Source organism: Etheostoma spectabile, chromosome 23 (genome assembly GCF_008692095.1).
Source record: "Etheostoma spectabile isolate EspeVRDwgs_2016 chromosome 23, UIUC_Espe_1.0, whole genome shotgun sequence".
NCBI classification, from domain to species: Eukaryota; Metazoa; Chordata; class Actinopteri; order Perciformes; family Percidae; genus Etheostoma; species Etheostoma spectabile.
Window position 1 is genome coordinate 20,897,492 of NC_045755.1, and position 24,724 is coordinate 20,922,215.

Genomic DNA, 24,724 nt, shown 5'->3' on the forward strand with positions numbered 1-24,724 from the left:
AGCTCAGTTACAATTTATGTTTTATTTTTTAATTATGTGAAGCTTCAACCTCCTGACTGAATAAACACCATGAACAGTGTGTGTGTGTGTGTGTGTGTGTGTGTGTGTGTGTGTGTGTGTGTGTGTGTGTGTGTGTGTGTGTGTGTGTGTGTGTGTGTGTGTGTGTTTGTGTGTCCAGAGACAGTATCAGATTCCATTGAGCGCATCATTTATTATTTATGTTGAGTAAACCATGTTCTTGGTACACGAGTGATGTGTGTGGTATCATGTGTATCGTGTGTGTGTGTGTGTGTGTGTGTGTGTGTGTGTGTGTGGTGTGTGTGTGTGTGTGGGAGAGAGAGTATGAGGTCATCAAACACTGATGTGAGGAAACAAACCCCACTATGCCCCCCCTCTGCCTATCACAGGAGTCAGACCACTTCATGATGAGTCAGTCTGTGGACACTGTCAGATCCCAAAGGGAGTCAAATGGAGCAACTGCTTGTTAGCGTGCTCCCATCATATGCATGTTGGTTCCGTTTCCTTAGAAAGACTTCCTCATATTAGTGACAGTGACACTGCTATACTATATTTGGCTTATTCTTTGGACCAACAAAACTGAGAGGCGACCACATGGTGCAGAGTGTTGGGCTGAATGAACAACACACTGATAACTTAGCTACTCTCTAGAGCTATTATTAACTTGTGTGCATTTCCAATGTGGCAACAGTTCTTTAGCTATAAGTCGGTTAGCTTCATGGTAACGATGAGGAATTAGCACATGCTTCACCAACTGCATATTCCCGGAGAAAAAAAAACTCCACTGGTTACACAAATAAGGTTGTTAACACTTTGTGAGCTAGTCTTCTATCACCTGCATACACAGCCGTTGGTCACCTCACAAGCTCTGAAAATACACAATGAACCCAAAACACCATTCATGTATAAAAGAAAAAGACTTAAAGGTCCCAGGGCATGAAACTGTCACTTTATGAGGTTTTTTAACATTAATATGAGTTCCCCCAGCCTCCATTTTCTTACAGAACTTCACCGAACAGAACTGTACTTCATAATATTCAAGTGCATGTAAAAGAATAAGAATAATTTTGACATACTTTGAAAATATTTTTCAATCCTACTTTAATCCTGGTGCAAATGCAATCTGGGATGTATGTCTGTGGTTCATTAGTCTGGAGGTGTGGTTGGCTGGGCTGCAGGGGCACTAATGAGGAGGATGCTACATGTGTCTGAATAATTTAAGTGTTTCCAGGAAGATGAGTGCCCCCCCCGAACCACAACAAACCACAACAAGTCACACAGAAATGAACACACTACACTGAATGCAACATGGCTGCATGGATAGAGGATATCTTAATACAACACAAACACGCCCTAAGTAAACTGAAAGAGTTATGGTGAGTGTTGGGGGGGACTGGAGGGAACGGGGGGCTGAGTAAACAGGGCCCGTCCACAAAGATATGAGAATGAATAGCTGTGGATGTGGGATGTAGATTAACCCTCATGTTGTCCTCAGGTCAAACTGACCCATTTTCCTATATCAATGTTTTTTTTAACTACCCAAAATTAACATGATTGATTCCACACAACGCTCTTTGGTAAGTACAAATCTCTACTTTCATTAATTATAGGGTGCCTTATTCAATTTTATAGCATTTGAAAAAATTAAAGTGGTTTTGAAATAGTATTGAGTAAAAGTTGAGATATTCCAGTCTGTGATTATCCATCAACATCCATTCTATTAATTTAGGTCTAAATAATTCCTAATTTCTGATTTTGTAACTTAAACATTAGATATAATTTCCTATAAATGAGTTTTATTGACCATAAATTCAAAAAATAACTTTAAAACTAAAGTTTATAAGTTAGTGTTACGTAGTGTTGAAAACGTCAAAAATGGTGACAAACACTGAAAAAGTCAAAAGTGTTGATAAATAGGACAAAAACGTAAGAAAATGTTAAAAACATTGAAAAAAAGCCCCAACAAAAGCATAAACTTTCAATTTTGACAGGACAACAACACAATGATTAAGAGGAACAGTGGCACATCTGCAGCTACCAGTCCACACTCCATGCTTGGGACTTGAGCCGGCAACCCTCCGGCTCCTGAGACAAGCCCCTGCAGGCTGAGCTACTGCTGCGCCATTCAGACATTCAACAAGAGAGAAAGTCATTTTCACACCTGCAGGTGGACTCCATTCCCTTCAACAGTTACATCCATTCTTATACATTTCAAAGGTGCCACGCTGGAACATTCTAGTTGGTCACAATTACAGCTACATCTTGTGAGAAGATATTTCAATCCAATATTTTCAATCCAATATGCTGATGAACCTATCAGGAACCTATCGAGGTTCCCTCATACAGACACCTTTTAGAAAGACAGCATACCTAACCAAAGTGATTATAAGGTGCATGCAGCATGAATTATAAGATTTAACAATAATAACATTTTGTTCCCGTTTCTACAGACCACAGAGATCTGGTAAGCTCCACACCAGGGGTACGTGGAAAGTTTGGATCCAACTACTGTAATTTGAGGATATGATAAAAAATAATATATCCACATACTAAGATGAAGCCAACAGTACCAGTAATGTAAGAGAAAACTAGTCAGAAAGTGAGCACGGCGGTTTAAACAAGTAGCCAAAAGCAATGAACAAATGCTAGAAATAACAAGCTAAAAGTAACGTTATAGTGGATAAATGGTCAAATATTCCACCTCATTCTAAGTGGTTGCAGCCTAGTAGGCTTGTAGATTTACGATTGATGACCAAACCAGCCTAAAATATTGACAGTTCAATTGCATGAACAAATTATTTACATACATTACATAGATTTGTAGCACATTGTGAATTGATGACGGGGTACGTGATTTCCTTTGACAATGCTGTTGGGGGGACCTAATGGGGGTTTTCCACTGTGTGGTATCTACTCGACTCGCCTCGACTCTACTCGCCTTTTTTGGTTTTCCATTACAAAAAAAAGTCCCTGGGACCTGCTACCAGGTACTTTTTTTAGTACCTCAATCGAGGTTCCAAGCGAGCTGAGGCGATACCAAAAGGTGACGTGGAAACCTGCAGACTACTGGTTGGTCGGATCACTGTGTTTTTAGCAAACGAGTGCGGAGTGTGCAAAAAAATTAGTCCATGTATTTGTTACTTCTAGGCTAGATTACTGCAATTCTTTGTTATCAGGCTGCTTGAAAAAGTCCATAAAGACTCTTCAGCTGATCCAGAATGCTGCAGCACGTGTTCTGACAGGAACCAGGAAAAGAGATCACATCTCTCCTGTTTCAGCTTCTCTGCATTGGCTTCCTGTAAAATCCAGAATAGAATTAAAAATCCTTCTTCTCACCTACAAAGCTCTTCATGGTCAGGCACCATCTTATCTTAAAGAGCTCAAAGTACCTTACAACCCTACAAGAGCACTACGCCCCCAGAATGCAGGGTTACTTGTGGTTCCTAGAGTGTCTAAAAGTAGAACGGGAGCCAGAGCGTTCAGCTATCAGGCTCCTCTCCTGTGGAACCAGGTTCCAGTTTGGGTTCAGGAGGCACCGTCCCCACATTTAAGAGACTTTCCTTTTTGATAAAGCTTATAGTTAGGGCATAGAATTGAATATTGTTAGTGAGTAAGGAGTCACAGCGTCCGCCTAACCCAACCCACCTGCGTCTCGTCATAGTTGTCAGATCTATAAATCATATAATCAAGAATATTATAAAACTAAAGGGAGACTTGGCATACAGCCCGATCCGGTTGGGGAGAGTTGTAGCCTGACCAGGCTCCTCTCTTTACCCTGTCTCTCCTAGTTTTGCTGTAATAGTTTTAGACAGCTGGGGACTTCCTTTGATACACTGAGCTCCTCTCTCCTCTATCTTTCTATCTTTTCATTTATGTGCATCCATGTCCCAGAAATGCTTGTTACTAACCTAGCTCTGGGGAGTCATTACCCGGAGTCCTTACGTTCCTTTTTCCCCAGCATGTTCCCTCGGATCAGGGATGCTCCAAAATCATGGTAGCAGCTGTTGCCATGGTCCCGCTACACGTTCTGCGATGCCATGTTCATCTGCTACACTCTGCGGTGCCCAGCTACATGCCCACAGTGCCCTGCTATGCCATGAACTACTACAAAGAACTGCTACAAACTACTATTTTTTCTATTTTTGTTATTTCCACTCTTCACTCTAACCCCAACCGGCCCGTCAGACACCGCCTACCAAGAGCCTGGGTCTGTCCGAGGTTTTTCCTCGCCACTGTCGCACTGTTGCTTGCTCTGGAGGAAACTACTAGAACTGTTGGGTCCTTGTAAATTATGGAATGTGGTCTAGACCTACTCTATCTGTAAAGTGTCTCGAGATAACTCTTGTTATGACTTGATACCATAAATAAAATTGAATTGAAATTGACATGGGCTTCATGTCGTTTCCAATATTGCACACTGTTACTTTAAAAAAACAAGACAAGATATCAAAGATAAGTTTTTATTTAGCTTTTCAACTAGCGCATCAAACCCTCCCGTACATCCCGGTCTTCTTCCTCTGTACCCTGTGACAGTGTCCCCCCCGGTTCTGCTGTCCCAGATGCATCCCAGTCACAAGCCTCTCCATGACTCTAATAAAGATTATACAAAGCCCAGCAGGTCAGAACCAGAGATTTCACCAGTCGGACAGCGCACACCAGACGTTCTGCGGCGGCGATTTTGCAAAGCGTGAATGCTCTGAAACACAAACAGTACACAGCATACATATTTTGGTGTGTAATCATGGTTGCTAAAGTTCATGTACTTTATATAGCGTATAGTATATCAGGAGGGGGAAGGTCATCTACGGGAGGAAATAGAAAAGAGTTTGGAGCAGAACAATGCTAGGGACGTCGGAGAGGGCTGCAGAACATCTCGGGCACGGCAAAGCTGTGGGAAGAAGCCAAGCCGGAGGAGACAAGGACTGGGCAGATGAGCTGAATCTGTTTTTAACAGATTGACTCTGCCTCCTCGCCTCCTCTTCACACCCCCCAGCCCCTCTTTCACACCTCCCCTGGCCTTCTCCTCCTCCCCCCCCCCCTCCTCAGCCTGCCACCTTCATCGACCCGCATCAGCAATGAACCCACCAGCCCGCTCCTCCCCCCTCTTCCGCTCATCAGTTCACCACCCCCTCTCCCCCTCCCTGAGACCCTACACCTACCATCCACACACCCCAGTCATCCTCCACCCACTTCTCCATAACAGATGATCAGGTGAGAAGTCAACTGAAGAAGCTCAGGCAAGGAAGGCCCCGGGCCCGGACGGCATCAGCCCAAGTCTCTCAGGGACTGTGCGGACCAGCTCTGTGGTGTGTTCAGGCACTTATTCAACCTGAGCCTGAGCCTGGAGAAGGTCCCAGCCTGTGGAAGACCTCTGTGTGGTCCCGGTACCAAAGTCACCGCGACCCAAGGAGCCAAACCACTTCAGGCCTGTTGCCCTGACTTCTCACCTGATGAAGACCATGGAGAGGATCATCCTGCGTCACCTGCGACCCCTGGTGGGCACACAGCTGGACCCCTGCAGTTTGCTTACCAGCCTGGGATTGGAGTGGACGACGCAGTGATCTACCTGCTGAACAGATCGCTGCTCCACCTGGAGGACAGCGGGAGAACTGTGAGAGTCATGTTCTTCGACTTCTCCAGTGCTTTTAACACCATCCAGCCTTCGCTCCTCAGAGTGAAGATGGGAGTGCCGGAGTGGACCAACATCTGGCTGCATGGACTACGGACTACCTCACCAACAGACCACAGTATGTGAGGCTCCATCACTATGTGTCTGACGTGGTGCACTGCAGCACAGGTGCCCCTCAGGGTACGGTGCTCTCCCCCTTCCTTTTCACCCTCTACACCTCGGACTTCACACACAACACCACCCACTGCCACATCCAGAAGTTCTCTGATGACACAGCCGTTGTTGGTTGTGTCTCTGAGGGGAACGATCTGGAATACAGGTCGGTTATCAAGGACTTTGTCAGCTGGTGTGAGCTCAACCAGCTTCAGCTTAACACCAGCAAGACAAAGGCGATGATAGTCAACTTCAGAAGGAAAACATCCCCTTTCTCACCGGTGAGCATCCAGGGATTGGACATTGATGTAGTGGAGAGCTACAAATTCCTGGGTGTTCACCTAAACAATAAACTGAACTGGACTGATAACACCCAAGCACTCTACAAGAAGGGCCAGAGTCGCCTCCATCTGCTGAGGAGACTCAGGTCCTTTGGAGTGTGTAGGACTCTCCTCAGGACCTTCTATGACTCTGTGGTGGCCTCTGCCATCCTCTACGCTGTGGTCTGCTGGAGGGGGGGCAGCTCGGACCGGGACAGGAGCAGACTCAATAGACTGATCAGGAGAGCGAGCTCTTTCCTGGACTGTCCTCTGGACCCCATAGAGAAAGTAGGGGAGAGGAGGATGTTAGCCAAGCTGACATCCATCATGGACAACACCTCTCACCCCCTACATGACACTGTGGGGTCCCTGAGCAGCTCCTTCAGCAGCAGACTGACAACACCACGGTGTAAGAAGAGAGGTACCGCAGGTCCTTCATCCCGGCCGCTGTCAGACTCTACAACGCCTGCACTACCTGATAGTGTTGTAGTTTCTGTTCCTGTTTTCTCCCATCTACATCACACACTTTCGTTTATCTTTAATATTGGTATTTATATTATTTTATTACAAGTACTTACTTTTCAATATTTATGGTCTCAGGTTAATATAATTTAAATTATGCTACCGACTCTTGCTTCTTGCTCTAATTACACATTCAACTTAATTTTTAACGTCACTTACACCGCAATATGTTTCTCTTATAATGGCAACCGCACTTTAAAATTTGTTTGACGGCATTTTACTTACTCAGTCTACCATATTTTCATTGTCTATTTCTTGCCTGTATTTCTTGCCTTGTATTTCTTGCCTTGTATTTCTTTCGTGCTTACTTGTTTGTGTGTTATTGTTTTGTTTTTAGTTTTTTGCTGTTGCTGCTATGCTGCTACTTGTAACGACAGAATTTCCCTGTCGTGGGATAAATAAAGTATAATCTAATCTAATCTAATCTAGTAAATACTGACTGCAACCCTGAACACATGCAAATGTTAGCTGACGTTACCAGGAAACTTAACTTACCCTTTTGTGTCGGCGAACAACCGTCATGTCAACGTCTGAACTCCGTCGGAATTCCCGAAATCCGTTTTTTATAGCGGTGATTTTTGTTGCTTCCTTCAGTTTCTTTTGAAACAAAACATTTCTTCTGGCTGTGGCGAGTAGCCGACGTGCTGTTGTGAGTCGCGTTGAAAATTACATCATCACGCGTAGCTATGTTGACCAGCCACGCTGAGGCGTTACTCAATCTGCAATGGAAAACGGACGCAGAGTGCGTTGAGTCGAGTAGAGGCGAGTCGAGTCGAGCTGTTACCAGCAGTGGAAAAACGCCATAAGTGAAGCATAAGATTTTGTGTTTTGTAGTAGAGAAAGGGGGTAGAACCTGATAAGTTGTTTGTGAACTTTTTCCTACTCTTTTTTGAACATGGGAATTTTTTGTTTGAATGACTTTCAATCATTTTTGGAAGATTGTGTTGAGAGTACATGACCTTATTTATCTGTCATTTTAATTATATACTGTATGCATGCATGAATGTGTGTGTATGTTTTTTTATTTTAATGTTTTACATGTTCAAATAAACTACTACTACTACCTCGGACCAAAATGCTTGGGAACCACTGTTCACCATACAGACAATGAGCAGCCTCACTGTCACTGGATTAAACAACTAAGTCTGATCTGCTTCCATCTTCCTTCCTCTAATAATCACCCAGCAGCTGGTCAAACCACAAGTGAAAGCAGCTTCCATGTGTCTGTTAGATGAGCAGCTTTACCAGCAGGCTCATCGGAAAGGCACCTCCGAGGCCCCTTTAGACCCCTACAGTACCTCATTTAGCCCTCCTCATAATTCAGCGCCCCCATGGAGCCAGGTAATCCAATCAGAGCCTGTCCCTGTTTGTACTGTTCGGACTGTTAATGTCTTGATCAGAACCTAAAAGGTCTTTTCCGCACAGAGCGACAACAGATGGCGCCTCCCCCCCCCCCCTTCCAACTCCTCTCAGTAATCCTCTTCTCTCTAACATCCTTGTCTCCACAGCCTTTCTTGGCTTTCCTCCCTTCTTTGTTCTCATCCTCTGTCCCAAACCACTTTGTTAGCCTGATGTCTCTCTTCTCTTTCCACTCTCTAGGAGTCAGTGAGCTGCGTCTGCCAGTCACAGCATCCCAGACCTAGCTAACATATGCCAACTGGTTGGGATTATCAACCTGATTGTATGCTGAATGAACAGCAACAATTAGTATGGCAAGGACCTGTTTAGGGTGGGGGATGACTGCACAAACACCTACAGGTCAACTCAGTACATGTCAGAACAGGACAGTTGGGTTTAGGTAAAGATGAATGGGACAGTTTGGTTTAGGAAAAGAAGGACGGGACGGTTGGGTTTAGGTAAAGAAGAACGGGACAGTTGGGTTTAGGAAAAGAAGAACGAGACAGTTTGGTTTAGGAAAAGAAGAACGAGACAGTTTGGTTTAGGAAAAGAAGAACGGGACGGTTGGGTTTAGGTTAAGAAGAACGGGCAGTCGGAATTAGGCAAAGTGACATGCAGGGCATGTACCCTGGTCTCCTGGGTGATAGTCATGTGTTGTTTGACCCATCCCCCCCACCACCACCACCAACCTCCCAACAAGGAATTTCATTACTTTCATTCTACTCGCTACCGCTGTCTCTCTTAATCCTACGTCATCTTCAGGTGTTGCGTAGCTGCTGCTCTGCTCTGTGCGTCCTACACACACACACACTAAAGGGTGCTTTTTGCGTTGTGTCTGACGCTGAGACACTGCCCAAGCGTCTGTATTTCACAGGTTTGGAGTGAGAACAGGTTGAGACTAGAAAGGGGGAAATCCCACGCATCCCCCCAGAAAATCCCACCCTGATTATATTATACAATGTGTTCACGCATGCTATGTTCCTATGTATCACATAAACACATTGATGTTGATGTAACTTCATATAGATCAACACACCAGGAAGCTATTCTACATACTGCATGCAATATGTTTACATATGTTCACATTCTATGTATCATTTTATCATCCTAATAGTTTATATTTGAACTATATTATGCACTTAAAGCAACAATACTGTAAGTACTCATGCAGAAAATTGACCCCCATATTTCATAAGCTCATCATACAATGTGCATGTGAAATCGTAATGACCTAAGTGATTTGTAACTAAAGCTGACGTATGCATGTAGTGGAATAAAGCGTACAGTATTTGCCTATAAAATGTAGCTCAACATTATACATAGTAATAATTCAGAGACATGTTGGGATATAAGACTATAAGAGGTGGCATATTGTCTCTTGTAAACAAATATCTATGAATATTAATGTTGTAATGACATTTTCTAAACGTATATTCAAGTATGAAAGGGTTTGTAATAGACCCATGGATGACTTAGTGAAAATGCAGGCCCAGCAGGGGCCCCTAAGAAAGGCTATGTTATGAAGTGACTGTTACTCAAACAAGAATGTCCTTATCCTAATGCCAGTCTCAATCCCTAAATATTTAAATATCTGTCTGATCTGATATAAATATATTATTATGTATTACTCAGACTACAAGAAGCCTAATGTTGAATAATATCTTTGACAGCAGAATCACTCTAGTCTAATGAGAGCATATATGTGCATCACAGGTTTTCTTTGATGATTTCTTATAATATTTGGTACAGTGGCCTATAAGGCTGCACCTTATGAGGAAAAAATATTTAATTGCGATTTTTTTGACTGATATTGTGATATGATTCATGATATTGGAGTGAATGATCATTTCTTGTTTCATTATTTTCATTTTCCTTGAAGAATTTAAAAATGGTTATTGTGTGATTAATGCAAGGAGTTGTACCAAACAACGATGTTTTCTTCAGTCTGTAGGAAAGGATTTGTCTCAAATCGCTCAAGAATACTCCATTCAGAATGGTTCGACGCCATCTAAAGATTTACAACTTGGATATTGCATATTGTAATTACGATGAAATTGCGAAAAATTGTGCAGCTCTATGGGTTACAGTATGTTGTACAATATGTGTGGAGACATCTGTCAGTGAGGCAGGAAGCTTTGGAGTCCCACAGCTTCTCTTCACAGAGTCCATCCTCATACACAGCCTCATAACGTAAGTACTTACTTGTACTTACTACAATACTTGGGCAAATGTACTTAGTTACATTCCACCACTGCTTAATAAACAGGCTCAGTAGTGAACGACACAGCTGATGGATTCAGGGTTTTAGTGTTTTTTTTGCCAAGACTATTTAGCAGAGCTTAGCACCTCTTAGCAACTGCAACTGCGGTCAGATGGCTGTGACTGTGAGCTCTGTCCTGATGGAACCGTCCATGTGAAGTTATTGTGGGATGCATCGTGATGACAGACCCCGCTCTACTTTTCCATGCTGATGGAGCAGAGAGCTGAAAGAGATCAGCGTGCTCTGTGGAGCCATTCATCTGAGCACTGAGCCCTGAGTGTGGGCTGCCCAGTACTGCAGATGGGAGGCCTCAAAGGGAGGCACAGCTGCACACACACACGCACGTACACACGCACACACACACACACACACACACACACACACACACACACACATTCACACACACACACACACACTGTGATGTGCAGTGTTATCAGCGACAGGGACATACATGGAAACTAGTGTGTCTGAAGCCGATTTTAGGATTTAATTTGATTTTTGTCACAAGCATCTCTCCTCCATTGGTAACAGGAATCAGGCTGGTTGGTTGAGAATTAACCAGTACATGTTTTTTACAGTGACCCTCATGGCAGGGCCCAGCTCAGTAAGGTATCATCATGTTTCGTTGATTAAATGTTCATGTTCATTCTAGAAAATGTGCAAAAGTAATGACAGCTGCTTTTGTCTTCAAACTGCTTATTTTGTGTGACCGTCAGCCAAAACATTAGGCAGACATGTCGACATAGCAGATATATATCGGCTTGTATTAGCCTATTGTATATGCTGGCCAAAACGTAACAAGGGATTGCCATATAGTGATGCTAAACAGTGTCACCATTTCATGGTCTGTCCAACAGAGAACACTTGATTGAGTGATTGATTGGTTGATTGATTGATTGATTGATTGATTGGTTGATTGATTGGTTGATTGATTGGTTGGTACATGTAGATGTATCTACACATACAACTGTGTATGTCCCTCGACTGTTAGATACTTCAAATCCTCTGCTGACACTGCCGTACTTGCACTCCTCAATGGCAATAACTATATCAGGGCTGGGAAATATATCGATATTAATTGGACATTGATATATGAGGCTAGATATTGTCTTAAATTCTTGATATCGTAATTCAAGATTCAAGATTTACTTTATTGTCATTGTCATGTGTACTTCAATACATACACAAAAAAATGTAATATTGTTCCCCCATCTATTGTGAGTATAAAACAAAGAAATAAATAGAATAGAAAACACATAAAAATACAACTGCGGCGCTGCCATTTTCTTTACCAGCTTATGGTCGGGATATGACAGGTGGCGTCTTTTCCTGGTTTTAAAGGCTACATTACAGTAAAGTGATGTACTTTTTGGAACTTACCAGACTGTTCTACTTGTTCTGTTATTTGCTGTTACCCACTTAGTCATTGTATCCACAATATTAGTGATTAGGTATCTAAAATCTTATTGTCTACGTATTTTGTGAAAGCACCAATAGTCAACCTTACAATATCATCGCAATATCGACATGGATGTACTTGTATTTGGTCAAAAACATTGTGATATATGATCGCACAGCTCTAGTCTTAACCTCCATCTGAATAGAAATAAAACTAAATCATTATTTTTCAATGCCCCTAGAGAAATGGTAGAGTGCTTCACATACCTTGGACTCACCCTGGACAATAAAACAGAGTTCTGATCAACACATCACTGACCTTAAACGCATTCTTAAACGCTGCCAATCAGAGACTCTCCATCAACCCCGTCACCTTAGTACTACTGTATAAGAGCATATTCCAACCCATTCTCCTCTACATATTAACTTCTACCAACAGAAACTCACTCACCCATACTGCATCAAAAAGAATTGGCCTTCCCATCTCCAACTACAGCTGTAAAAAATTTCAAATTTGACTGTACTATTAACCGTCTATTTTAGTCAAATTTAAAAATATTAATTTATTTGAACAAATCAAAGTTTGAATGAATTCCAAGATACATTTTTGTTCATATATGACTGTCATGTGACCCAGATAATGTAATAACACAAATAACCAGCCTATTAAGTAAAAACGTCTCTTCATTATCATAAAACCTTTTCTATGTCTAACTGTCCCCCTCCCCCCCGCCAACAACTAGCATAGCTTTAGCTCAACAGTCCGACCAATAATAACTTATATAATTACCATTTGGCATATCTAATCTAATTATCTAATCATAGCTAATGTTAGCAATTCATTGTGGTCCAAAAAAGAGAGCGTCAATACGTAACAAAATTGACAATTAGACAATAATGTAATAACTGTTGGGGGTCTACCCCCAACTTATCAGACCACAACAGTTAAGCCACGAAACGCAGCGCCTGGATGTTTACATAGGACCCCGGTCCTCCCCTCTCCCCATCTTCACACTACTTCCATCAGGATCAGACAAAGGTCCTTGGCCTGGAGACGCTCGGCTACAGCAGCAGTAGTTTGGTGTCTTCCACCATATGATCATTAAATGAAGCTCCACAGCGGTGATTTTTACATTTTGTGAAAATGCAAACCAATAATATTGGGTATGTTACCTGATACGTGGCCAATGTCCAAATCTAGTTTTACAGTAAGACTGTGATACTAGTACCCTACCTGATACATGGCTAGCGTCCAAATCTACTTTTACAGTAAGACTAAAAAAAGCGTGCTCTGGTTTATTGGTATTTCTTTAAACCAATCACAATTGTCATGGGCGGCGGACAGAGCCACGGTGCCTCTGCTAAATAGCCTTGGGAAGGAACTTGTTTTGGTGGAACATGTGTACGTTCAGAAGTAGTTTTAGTCGTCAACAGTAAACTCAGATTGGACAGATAGTCTAGCTAGCTGTCTGGATTTACCCTGCAGAGATCTGAGGAGCAGTTAACCATAGTCCTCAGAAATCCACCAGAGGTTAGAACGCCAACACAGAGACAGAGGACGGGGACAGACATGCATCTGAAGATTACCAATGTTCATTTCCAATCCTGGGAATGAACATTGTCGATGTAGACTACTGGTGCAAATACCTAAATGCACAAAAGAATGGGGGATCATCATGATGATGTAATTATTTGCAGTTAAGGGTCAGGCAGCTATACTTAAAGTTCAAGATCAGCTGAGAACAGCGACTGCGTCTTATTTAACATGCTTCAGCAAAATAGCATTACAATATATACAGTCTGCAGCCCCCAAGCTGTCCACACACACACACACACACACACACACACACACACAGGGGGGCTCTTTGGTTTCTTTGGACAACATTTACTTCCAGAAAAGCAAGACAACAGCTGGATGTCCTTGTTCGCCCTTTGGTCAAATGAACACTCCCCACAGAGCAGACGAGCTGAGGGTCTTGTGATGAACGGTGACGGTGTCTGAAAATGCACACTGCTGTTTCTGCCACAACTTTAGCCTCGTTAGCTGTCTGAGGTGTGGGTATCATTCTTACCTTTCCGCATTAGGTCTTCGATGTCTTGGTCGAAGCCCAGCCGATGGCACCTCCTCCACAGCCCCATGTTGGTGGAGTTATACTGCCTGCTGCACTCATCCGCGGCGCTCATGGCGAACAGCTGCCGCCGGCTGCGGGCCAGCAGCAGCTTCTCCTCCCAGCGGGGCGGGCTGCTCCGGCCGGCCCGCAGCGGCAGGCTGTTGTTGGGGATGTAGATGAAGCCAGGATCCTTGCGGCGGCTGGAAAAGCTTCGGCACCGCTCCCGGTACCTCCTGGCGTCGGTCTCGTACCAGTGGTCGGAGCACATGGCCACGGCCAGCATGCCCAGGGCGCAGAGAGAAAGACAGAGCCCGGCGTAGAGCAGCAACTTCCCGGCAGCCATGCTCGCTTCTGTCACAGCCGCATCAGCACCTCGACACACGGACAGCTCCTCTGCGGCGTCCCGCGGCTTCAGCTCGCATCACCTCCGGAGAACAGCGTCGGGACCGTCATGGGGCTGGCGAGGATATGCGGAGAGAAGACACAACTAACTGGAGAAATGAAATGTTGAATCCCTGTTTCCGGTGTTTTGGGGGCTATACGTCTTTCCTGTTTGCTCGGTGTTATGCAGGAGCAGCTCGGCGGAGACGGAGACGGAGAGGACGCTTATCTCATCTCAGCCCCGGATCTTCTGCATCCATCTGTCTGTGAGGGCGACGCCAACCTGCACACAACACATCAGCACCCCGGCCAGGGTGTTTAGTCAAGCTTACTGAGCTGTGTCTGACTCAAAATGTCCCATCAGGACACTACTGCACCGCCCACACTACATGGATGGACAAAAAGGACGGCAGCGTCAGATGTATAGGCTACATAAAAAGAGAGAGAGAGAGGGGGGGGTCGTGCAGCGCATTTAGCCGGAGTCATCATGCCACTCACATGACGGAGCTGCAAGACAGATGTAGGCCTACCTGGTGAATGCAAACATCTGGCAGAGTCCATGCAGACCGCCGTCCGTCAATAGGGAGGGTAGAGAGCAGCCAGTCTGGAACCCCCCCCCCCCCCAGCAGTTTTATATCATCCTTATATCATCCATACACCAATCAGCAGCAGTCTGTGTGTGTGTGGGGTGTGTGTGTGTGTGTGTGTGTGTGTGTGTGTGTGTGTGTCCGTGTATGTGTGTTTGAGAGTGTGTGTGTGTGTGTGTGGGGGGCACACCTGATAACATCAAAAACTACAGTGGTGAGGAAAATCTTCCTTTTAGTCAGAATCCTCAGACAGAACCAGCCTCTTGCTGCCTGTTAGGACACAGAGACACTATCACAGATATTCATATATAGAGCAATAAATAATAAAAATTATAGCAGTTGGTAAGATGAACAGCGGCACTTATAGTAACAATAAAGATAATGTAACTATGACTAGAAATTATAGTTGTAGCAGTCCAGGGTATAGCAGGGCGTAGAAGGGCACAGCAGTGCAGAGAAGGGCATAACAGGGCGTAGCAGGGCATGGCAGGGTGTAGCAGTCACCTGGCCACTTGATGAACTACAGTTTTTCAATTTTTCAATTTAATTCAATTTTATTTATAGTATCAATTCATAACAAGAGTTATCTCAAGACACTTTACAGATAGAGTAGGTCTAGACCACACTCCAGAATTTACAAGGACCCAACAGTCTAGTAGTTTCCTCCAGAGCAAGCAACAGTGCGACAGTGGCGAGGAAAAACTTTCTTTTAGGGTTAGTGGAAATAAAAATAATAATAGCTTTTGGCACTTCTTTTGGCTTCATTTTTTCCATCGGAGGTTGGTTGTGTCCAGGTCTAGATGGGAACCCCAGGTTTGAGAATGCTCAAGAAAACTGAGACGCAACTCAGTGCTCGATGGCCTATCCAAACCTCAACCGTTGGAGGGGAATGCCAAGCCTCAACCATCTCGCGAGACTTCCACAAATCTTGGGTTCCCGTCCAGACATGACCCAGGTCCCTATAGACAATTTCTGTTAATATATACAGTCATACAACTGTTAATACACAGACATTTCTTTGAGTGTATTATACATCAATGTGTTATTCATTCTGTCTGATACTTTTGTATTTGGGGCGTCTGTGGCTCAGTGGTAGAGCGGTTGCTTGCCAGTTGGAAGATGGGTGGTTCAATCCCTGGCCCTGCCCATGTCAAAGTGTCCTTGGGCAAGACACTGAACCCCGATGCTGTGCCATCGGAGTGTGAATGTGTGTGAGTGTGTATCTGATGAGCAGGTGGCACCTTGTACGGCAGCCTCGGCCACAGTGTATGAATGTGTGTACAATTGGGTACAATACATATTCGCAAGTATAGCTTTGCAAAGAATCTTTATTTTGTTATTTTATTTTTTCATTTTAAAAACATAGAACAGTTACATCGCCAGTATGTACATATACAAAAAGTCAATACCAGAGGTGCATATACAGAAGAAAAAATATATACTGTATGTATAAAATAAATAAAGTAAAAAAGGAAAGTGTAGTGCAAATAAAGTCAAATGTATCACCGTTACATGAGAAATTTATCAAACACAATTCCAGTCTTAATTGCCTTCTTATTCTTAATGTCTCTTATAGTGTTGTTGTATTGGTGCACTTCTTGACAAAAAAAAAAAGTCAAAGTTTGGTTTGGAGTCCGCCCATTTCTTCTTGTGAATGTGGAATTTTCCCAATGACAAGATCAATTGAATAAAATACACAACATCTTTATCCATCTCATTGCCTTCAACGCAGATATAAAAATCTTTATCCTTAAATTGAATTGGTTGCCAAGTGTTCCGTCTGATGAGATGTTGAACATCAATCCAAAATATTTTAGTATACGTACAGTGAAAGAACAAATAAAAGATTGTTTCTTCTTCTAGTTCACAGAAAGTACAAGAATATTCAATATCAAGTTTGAATCTCTTTAATCTTTATTTTGCTGGATATATTCTATGCAACATTTTAAAAGCAACCTCTTTTACTTTGTTATTAAGACAACATTTGTCACCAATTTTTTGCCAGTTCATTTCTCCATTGTGCAGAAGAATCTGTGGCTGCGGTGTTCTGTTTCTTCATATCTGGCTCCCTCTCCTGTTAATATGTTGTAAAGACCCTGTAGAAATAGGCTGGCTACTGCGGCCATGCACACTGAATACAAACATGCAACTTCCACATGGAAGTTACAAAGTATCAAACCTGAAATTCATGAAAATGTATTAAAATCAGGACAAAGGCTAAACAGATAAAACACCTAGCCTACAGGATAAACCAGGGGGAACGATGAAAAGAACATGAGCAGAACAATGTAATATGAAGTAGGAAATCGGCTACATAAAACAACATAATGGAATCACAGAATAAGCTCATTTGTAGATCAAAGTAAGACTTTCCAAGACATAAGTGCATACACTTTAAGAGGAGAATCAGGTGGATGTAACCAAATTGAATGATAAAATAGTTAACCCTTGTGTTGTCTGCCCGTCAAAATTGAAAATCAACACTTTTGTTGGCGCTTTTTATCGATGTTTTTAACTCTTTCTTATGTTTCTGTCCCTTTTTTAACACTTTTTTCAATGTTTGTTACTTTTTTGACCTTTAACAATTACGTAACACTAACTTATTAACTTTGGTTTTACAGTTAAGGGAATTTATGGTCAATGAACCTCATTTATAGGAAATTATACACAGTGTTTGAGTTAGAAAAGCAATTTTTTAGACTAAAATAAAATGAATGTATATTAATGGACAATCACAGACTGGAATATGTCAACTTTTACTCAATACTATTTCAAAACCACTTAAAATTTTTTTTTAAATGTTATAATATTGAATGAGACACCCCAAAATTAATGAAAGTAGAGATTGGTACTTGCCAAAGTACATATCAATCATTTTATTTTGGGTAGTTAAAAAGAACACTGACATAGGAAAACGGGTCAGTTTGACCTGAGGACAACATGAGGGTTAAGGCAATTATTCAATCAGCTAAAGGAAGTTTTTCAGAAAGTGCTAGACCTACCAAAAATATACAGTGGTGGAATAGTGAATGTAGTAAAGCAATTAAAAGAAAGAAATAAAGGATTTAGGAAACTCAAAAAGGTCTCTAGACGCTTTGATTCAATATAAAAGGGCCTTGGCTATAGTAAGGAGAACTATTAGAATTCAAAAACGCACATTTTGGAGGCACTGTTGCCAGTGGAAGTCAAGTACAGTTATCATTTATCTGGGGAATGAGTAGGTGAAGTCAGAGGGAATTATGACCTTCCAGTGTTATTAATAATAATAATAATACATTTTATTTAAAGGCGCCTTTCTTGGCACTCAAGGACGCCGCACAGGGAATTCATAAATTAAAAACGACAAAACAAATACTATACATAATAAAACAGCAACACAAATACTATACAGCAAAAATACTATACAACAGCAAAACAAATACTACACAGCAAAACAAAACAAATAGCCTACTGTTCAACAGCAAAACAAATACTACACAGCAAAACAAAACAAATACTGTTCAACAGCAAAACAAATACTACACAGCAAAACAAAACAAATACTATACAACAGCAAAACAAATACTATACAGCACACTGTTCGGTTTAGGGGGGCGGTAGACAGCAGCGATGATGGTTGGAGTGGGACCAGACATCTTGCAGACAGCAGATTCAAAGGAGCTGGAGACAGGCACAGACACCAGCGAGACTTTCCACTTCTCGCGGTAGATTATCGCGAGACCTCCTCCCGGCCAGAGCCATGGGATTGACATATGTAAACAATCCACTAGGAGAGGATTCGTTGAGTGCAGAAAAGTTGTTAGGCTTTTGCCATGTCTCGGTTAAACAGAGAAAGTCTAGCTTACGATCGGAGATGAAGTCCTGGATGAGTTGTCCCTTGCCTGTCAGTGAGCGGATGTTGAACAGAGCGAAGTTGAGTGAGGGGATGTCACAGCTAACACGCTGTGGTCAACAGCCCGTGGCGGGCGACGAGAGCTGGACCAGATGGACTTTATTCCTGTTGAGCTGTTGTGGTGGTTGAACATCCATCTCCATCTTCATCCGCTTATCCGGTATCGGGTTGCGGGGCAGCAGCTCCAGCAGGAGACCCCAAACTTCCCTTTCCCGAGCCACATCAACCAGCTCCGACTGGGGGATCCCGAGGCGTTCCCAGGCCAGGTTGGAGATGTAATCCCAAAATGGGACAAAATGGCTCTCAACAATTTAGAGAAGGCTCAGCTTTGAGCTCAAACATTTACAAAAGTTCCTAGTTGAGAAAGGCTTTTAGAGGAGGCCAGGCAGTGCAGAGACAGAACCATAAAGAAGAACAGCAGAACAGTGGAGAAAGCAGACGTATCAGAAGATCCATTAGACTTGCCGTGTTGTATGTTTGAACTGGAGAAGAGACAATTGTTTGTGCTCGTCAAAGCACTCCTGGGAAAGATGGTGCATGCTATAAAATGTTGGAACACATGACAGAGAACTCACTAGCCATAGTGTTTGAACTTTTGAAAGTGGTTCGGGATACTGGTCCACATCCATCAGTGTGGACACAAGCAATAAAAGTGCCTGTTCTAAAACCAGGGAAAGACCCCTCAGATCCATCTAGATATAGACCTATTGCTTGACATCACATTTATGTAAAATCATGGAAAGAATGGTCACAGAAGGAAGCAAGGAAGTAAAGCTCTTTTTTCTCCATATCAAAGTGGGTTTCGTAAAGCTTGATGTATGATGATGTGATGTTGTTAACCCTTACAGACTGGAGGCTGTTGGTCTGAAGCTAGTGATGGCCACTGGGATTCACATCCTGTAAAGAGCATTTTAACAGACGGCTGGGAACCCAGCGAGTCATATTTCATGAGTTTTGGATGGATTGGTGATGCTAAAGCAGCAAGCATTGGATTTGGTCAACTAAAGTATAGTCCTACTTTTTTAATCTCCTCCCTTCATCCATGGGTATCCCCCTTGCAAAGTGTAGTCCTAAAATATACATCAGGAATTGAAGAATAAGTCTTTCAGTATGGCGCATAGTCCAGATTAAAGGTTTTTGCAGATGGCTTCAAAGATCCAGACAAAGGGTGTGCAGGTGCAGCAGTGTATAGTGGACTGATCCATAAAGAACAGGGTACCAGACCGTTTACCAGTATACACCACAGAGTTGTTGGTGTTATTGGCTTCACAGTGGATAGAGGAGAAGGAAATACCCATGCTGTTAAGCAGCTGACAGATTTTCAGCACTATCCAGCATTCATTCAGGCATATCATCATTCAAAACAGATATTATCGATGCAATTAAATATTTCTTTTATTGTGCAGTAAGCAAATTAAGGGCATATTCACTTTCATTTGGATCCTGTCCATGTTGGTGTAGAGGGATATGAGCAGGTGGATATTCTGGCCTAAACAAGCGTTTAAGATTACATACAGTATGTAGACGTTACGGGTCCCAGTGAGCAAAGCTGAAGACAGAACATGTAACATCTGTAACATCATAAAGAAAGGTACAGGAAGATATTGTCTTCGTTCTCATGACTCATTACTGTTATTTGTCCCTCAAGTCCGGACTGAATTAGGAAAAGGGGCGTTTGAGTACGCGGCCCCCTATGCTTGGAATCAGCTGCAAATTGTCCTGAATCTTCAGGAGATGGTTTCACTGGCTGCTTTTAAAGTACTTTTAAATGACATGGAGGCTGAACACACTGGCTGTAGATGTTATGATTGATTATTCTGACGATCCTTGTTGTTATTCACTATTGTTGAAATTTAGATATTTTATGACCTTGTTACTCACTATTTATTAACAGCATAAAGTGTTTTATGTTTTATGTTCATGATATATGTTATTTGTTATATGTCTGCAACCTTGTTGTTTGTGCTGCTGCGTATCTTGGCCAGGACACTCTTGGAAAAGAGATTTTTAATCTCAATGAGTTTTTCTTTCTGGTTAAATAAAGGTAAAATAAATAAAAAATGTAACAGGTCACATGCACAACACAAGGCAGGAGTGTTGGGACATTAGAAGAAAAAGAAGTCATCTTTACAATATACAAAGACATGTTGGTGATGAGAGGATGGTGGGCTTTAACCCTTGTGTGGTCCTCCCGGGTCTAAAACGGACAAAGATTCGACAGTTTTTACCCTTTTTCAGACTTTTTTTTTAAAGTTTTCACTAACACCACCTTACTACCACTAGTTTTACACCATTTTTGTAATTAATGGTCAATAACACTCATTTATATAGAATTATACCTAATATTTTTTTTAAAAGCAGAAATTATGAATTATTTTGACTAATAGTTCAGATGAGTTTCGTCAGGAACGAAAGTGATCAACTGTATTTGCAAAGAACGTTGTAAGGAATCCCATCCATATATTTATGGTAATTTGGTTAAAAAGAAACCCATATTTCCGATATAGACATTTTTTAAAGGGGTCAAATTTGATAAACGTAGGGTTATTCTTTACATAAAATAGGCAAACATTCAACTGGAAAATGCACATACTGTAACCAGCCAGAAACTGTTGAACACATATTGAATGATTCATTACAAGAACTACAACACCCAGAAAGACCTTTTTCAGACACAATGGCAGGCCTCCACATCTTTTCACTGTAAGGGTTTTGGGGGAGACAGCAGGCAAGTTAAATCTAAATATTACTAAGTCCCTAAGATAAATTGATTTAATAAAGAGGATTTAGTTTCTTTCGATAATCTTTTTAATTGATTTTTTAATCTGTCGTTCACACTCCAGTCCGGTTGGTGGCGGTAATGCTGCCTTTCAGTTGGTTTTGCCCACTGCCAATGAACCATAAAGAAGAAGAAGGAGAACAGGAAGTGAAAGTAACTATCCAATCAGCTCCACGGGACTAGTGTCATGCGCGGTACAGCTTGGGATGGCAGTATGGCGTGTGTGAAGGTTAATGGTAGTTAAAACGTTAGCACACTTAACTACACTTGGAATTTAAGTCGAGTTTAGTGTGTTTTGCTCGCGTGTTCCACTAAACGACGGCGTGTACGTCCCTACAGGCTAACTGTTACAGGTAAGACGCCATGCTGTTACTGTTGTGAAGGCTAACTGGACACATGAGGGGATGTTGGTCACCGTGTTGATGTAGCTGGGGGGTATTCTTTACATAAAATAGGCAAACTTTCAACTGGAAAATGCACATACCACTTCAAAAATACTAACAACACTACCACTAACATGAACTCAGTCATTATGATAGGCTAACAGACATTCATTAGGCAAGGATGGATGCGTTTATACTGTACTGGATAGATCGATCGTTTAATGGATGGATGGATGGATACGATAGATGGGTGGATGTTGGATGGATGTAAATGTTAGGCATCCAGTAGCTTAGACAAACATAACACAACAAACACATACATATATCTCACATACATACAAATCAATCACAAAAATGATAAGGGTTAACAATTTGTGAAGTGATAACAAAGGTCTGGTATGGATTGACCGTGTGTTGTGGTGGTGGTAGAGCAGAAGTGAACAGTGCAAGAGCTTGTTATTAAAACGATTAATGAACTATATCTATGAAAAGACAAGAATGTAAACACATTAGAATTGCTTGACAAGGAAGAAAAGCATTATACTTACAAAAAAACAATAGAACAGGGAATAAGTTAATATATGACACAGGCACGGCCACACGTGTGTGTGTGTGTGTGTGTATATACATACACTGCTAGTTTTAGTACACCCACTCTAAGAAGAATACATATCACATGTCAGTCAGGCAGTCTGACATTTAAATCAGTTGTAGAAGAAGAACATAACCTGTATTTTCTGTTTGCTCTGTTTTGCTGGAAACAGATATGATGTAGCTGTCTGTGGCACCAAAAGAACAGAAAATATTAAGCTCAATCATTGGGAATTAAACAGAGGGATACAGTAGGGGTGTTCAAAAAAAAAAATGATTCAAATAGTGATTCAAGCTCTACCAATTCAAAATCGATTCATAGAATTCCAATTTGTTTTTTATTGGATGTCTACTGAAATCACATGATAGATAGATAGATATAGATAGATAGGTACTTTATTGATCACCAAGGGGAAATTCAAGGTCCCAGACATCAAACGCAACATACACATACATCATAACAGGATGTTAAACTAACAAATAAACAAATCCACATGAATAATATGGACATACACATATGTCGGGTAATAATTCAAAATGATGATTTATTTATTTCAGTGGAATCATAATGGTGATGAACTCATATGTCCAGACATTGTGATAAACAGTTAGTTGTCCACATTGATAATAACAAGCACATACCGACACCATTTTCTCATCTGTTATGAAACATTTTGAGGGAATATCATTTTATGTATCAACATATCAATGTGTTTGGATATCAGAATATTGTGATATCTGATTTCTCCATATCGCCCGGCCCTATTTTATAACAATTATTTCTGGTACAATTCACTGTACAGCGACATTTTGAATATCTCCCGCTCAGATTGTCCCAGATTGTCCCAGTTGAGAATATTTGTCCTTCATGCCGTACCTGTCTGAAGTTGGAAGTCTTGTCTTTGCTGTGTTGAGGAAGGCATGGCGGGTCTGTCCAGCTACGCCATGCGCATGGCCAGACTGAGCGCGCAGATCTTCGGGGGGGTCGTGCGTCCGACAGACTCGAGGTCCATGAAGGTGGTCCAGCTGTTCCAGGAGCCCCCCATGGCCCAGAGGAAGGGGGTGTACGACTGGTACCCAGAGCACAAGATTTACTACTCCATGACCCGGAAGCTCCGCTTCATGGGACTGTTCAGGTACTGGAACTGCTCGGCCACCCGGTGGTGTTGACACAGGTTGGGCCTTGGGACAAAACTATATGCTTATTCATAAATGCGGGGGGGGGGGGATTGGAAATCTTATGTATTATGATTTATTTCCCAGAATTGATATTTTTTATTCATGATGTTCTTCTACAAATGAACTAAATGTCAGACATGACATGTCTCATGATGTATCGCCTGTAGAAGTGTATTTTTTTTCAACTTTTGTTTTTCTTTAAAGAAAAAAAAGAAGAAATCCCAATAATCAATACTATCGAATCTCAATACTTATAGAATCATAATAAAGGAAAATAACAATTCAAATCCAATCAGCACCCATGTAGCTGATTATTAGTAGCATATTGTCCCAGCCCTATGTGCATATACATACACATACATACATACATACATACTTACATACATTATACTGTATACATATATATATTTGTATGTCTATAAATACAGCCTAGCAGGATAAGGAAGTAGCTTAAGCCTGCTGGAATGATTTTAATGTAAAATATCTATGCAGGAAGTGAAAGAGACCTATTCAAAGCACCAGTGTGGACCTAACCCTCAGTAAGCATGGTTCAAATCAAATGTTCTTCCTTTTCAGAGACGAGCATGAAGACTTCAAGGAGGAGATGCGTCGCCTGAGGAAACTGAGAGGAAAAGGGAAACCAAAGAAAGGAGAAGGGAAGAGAGCAGGGAAGAAGAAATGAGCGGTCTCCCCCCCCCTTGTTTTTCTGGAGGCAGACAGCATTGGACTGTGAACATGCTGTATGTGGATATCGCTGATCACCCTGAAAGAATTCCATTGGTTTGGTCCGGACTGTACAGTTCCTTTGTTGGAAGCGTTTCGGTGTTGGCAAGAATAATACCTTATGTCAACAGTTCACATCAAACATTCTATGTCAGTTGTGTTGAAGTAAATTCCATCCTTATATTGATGAATATTGTTCCATCTCTTGCATTCAAAGGGTTCTTTTCAACCTGGCTACTTTCCCATGTATTTGTGTGTAAGTGACTGATAGGAACAACAATCTTTGAAGGTCGCTAGCGCTAAACCCACCAGACGCCACTTAAAAAAGAAAAAAAGAGTCAACCTATTTCTACATGTAAATCGGTAAAATATGTGTTTATTTCAACCAAAACTAAAGTTG

At 41.9% G+C, this 24,724-nt stretch overlaps 2 protein-coding genes across 5 annotated transcripts in view; one reads left to right on the forward strand and one right to left on the reverse strand.

Annotated features, from left to right (window-relative positions):
• The window catches only part of tmem178bb (transmembrane protein 178Bb), a 106,679-nt gene extending 91,888 nt beyond the window's left edge, over nt 1-14,791 (reverse strand). Inside the window, exons 1-2 of one of the 3 annotated variants that reach the window (XM_032505388.1) lie at nt 14,721-14,791; nt 13,771-14,473 (exon numbers count right to left, since the gene is read on the reverse strand). In XM_032505388.1, coding sequence (XP_032361279.1) covers nt 13,771-14,152 — 382 coding nt within the window. In that variant the 5' untranslated portion in view covers nt 14,153-14,473; nt 14,721-14,791. Of the gene's footprint in view, nt 1-13,770; nt 14,682-14,720 lie in introns of those variants that run through there. The other 2 variants (XM_032505387.1, XM_032505389.1) reach the window with 2 other exon arrangements.
• Nucleotides 14,792-21,570: 6,779 nt separating this feature from the next.
• On the forward strand, nt 21,571-24,512 carry mrps33 (mitochondrial ribosomal protein S33). Of its 2 annotated transcripts, none has more exons than XM_032505396.1 (3): nt 21,571-21,801; nt 23,342-23,558; nt 24,178-24,512. In XM_032505396.1, the coding sequence occupies exons 2-3, from the start codon at nt 23,344-23,346 to the stop codon at nt 24,281-24,283; spliced, it is 321 nt and encodes a 106-aa protein (XP_032361287.1). In that variant the 5' UTR covers nt 21,571-21,801; nt 23,342-23,343; the 3' UTR covers nt 24,284-24,512. The 2 variants fall into 2 exon arrangements, with proteins under 2 accessions (XP_032361287.1, XP_032361286.1); XM_032505395.1 differs by having other exon boundaries at nt 21,600-21,801; nt 23,338-23,558.
• Nucleotides 24,513-24,724: the final 212 nt, after the last annotated feature.

What these genes read in the sequence shown, in the direction of transcription:
- mrps33 (XM_032505396.1), top strand. Translation starts at nt 23,344, where the DNA reads ATGGCGGGTCTGTCCAGCTACGCCATGCGCATGGCCAGACTGAGCGCG. An exon ending in CGCTTCATGGGACTGTTCAG is followed by an intron (nt 23,559 to 24,177) that starts GTACTGGAACTG and finishes CTTCCTTTTCAG; the next exon opens with AGACGAGCATGAAGACTTCA.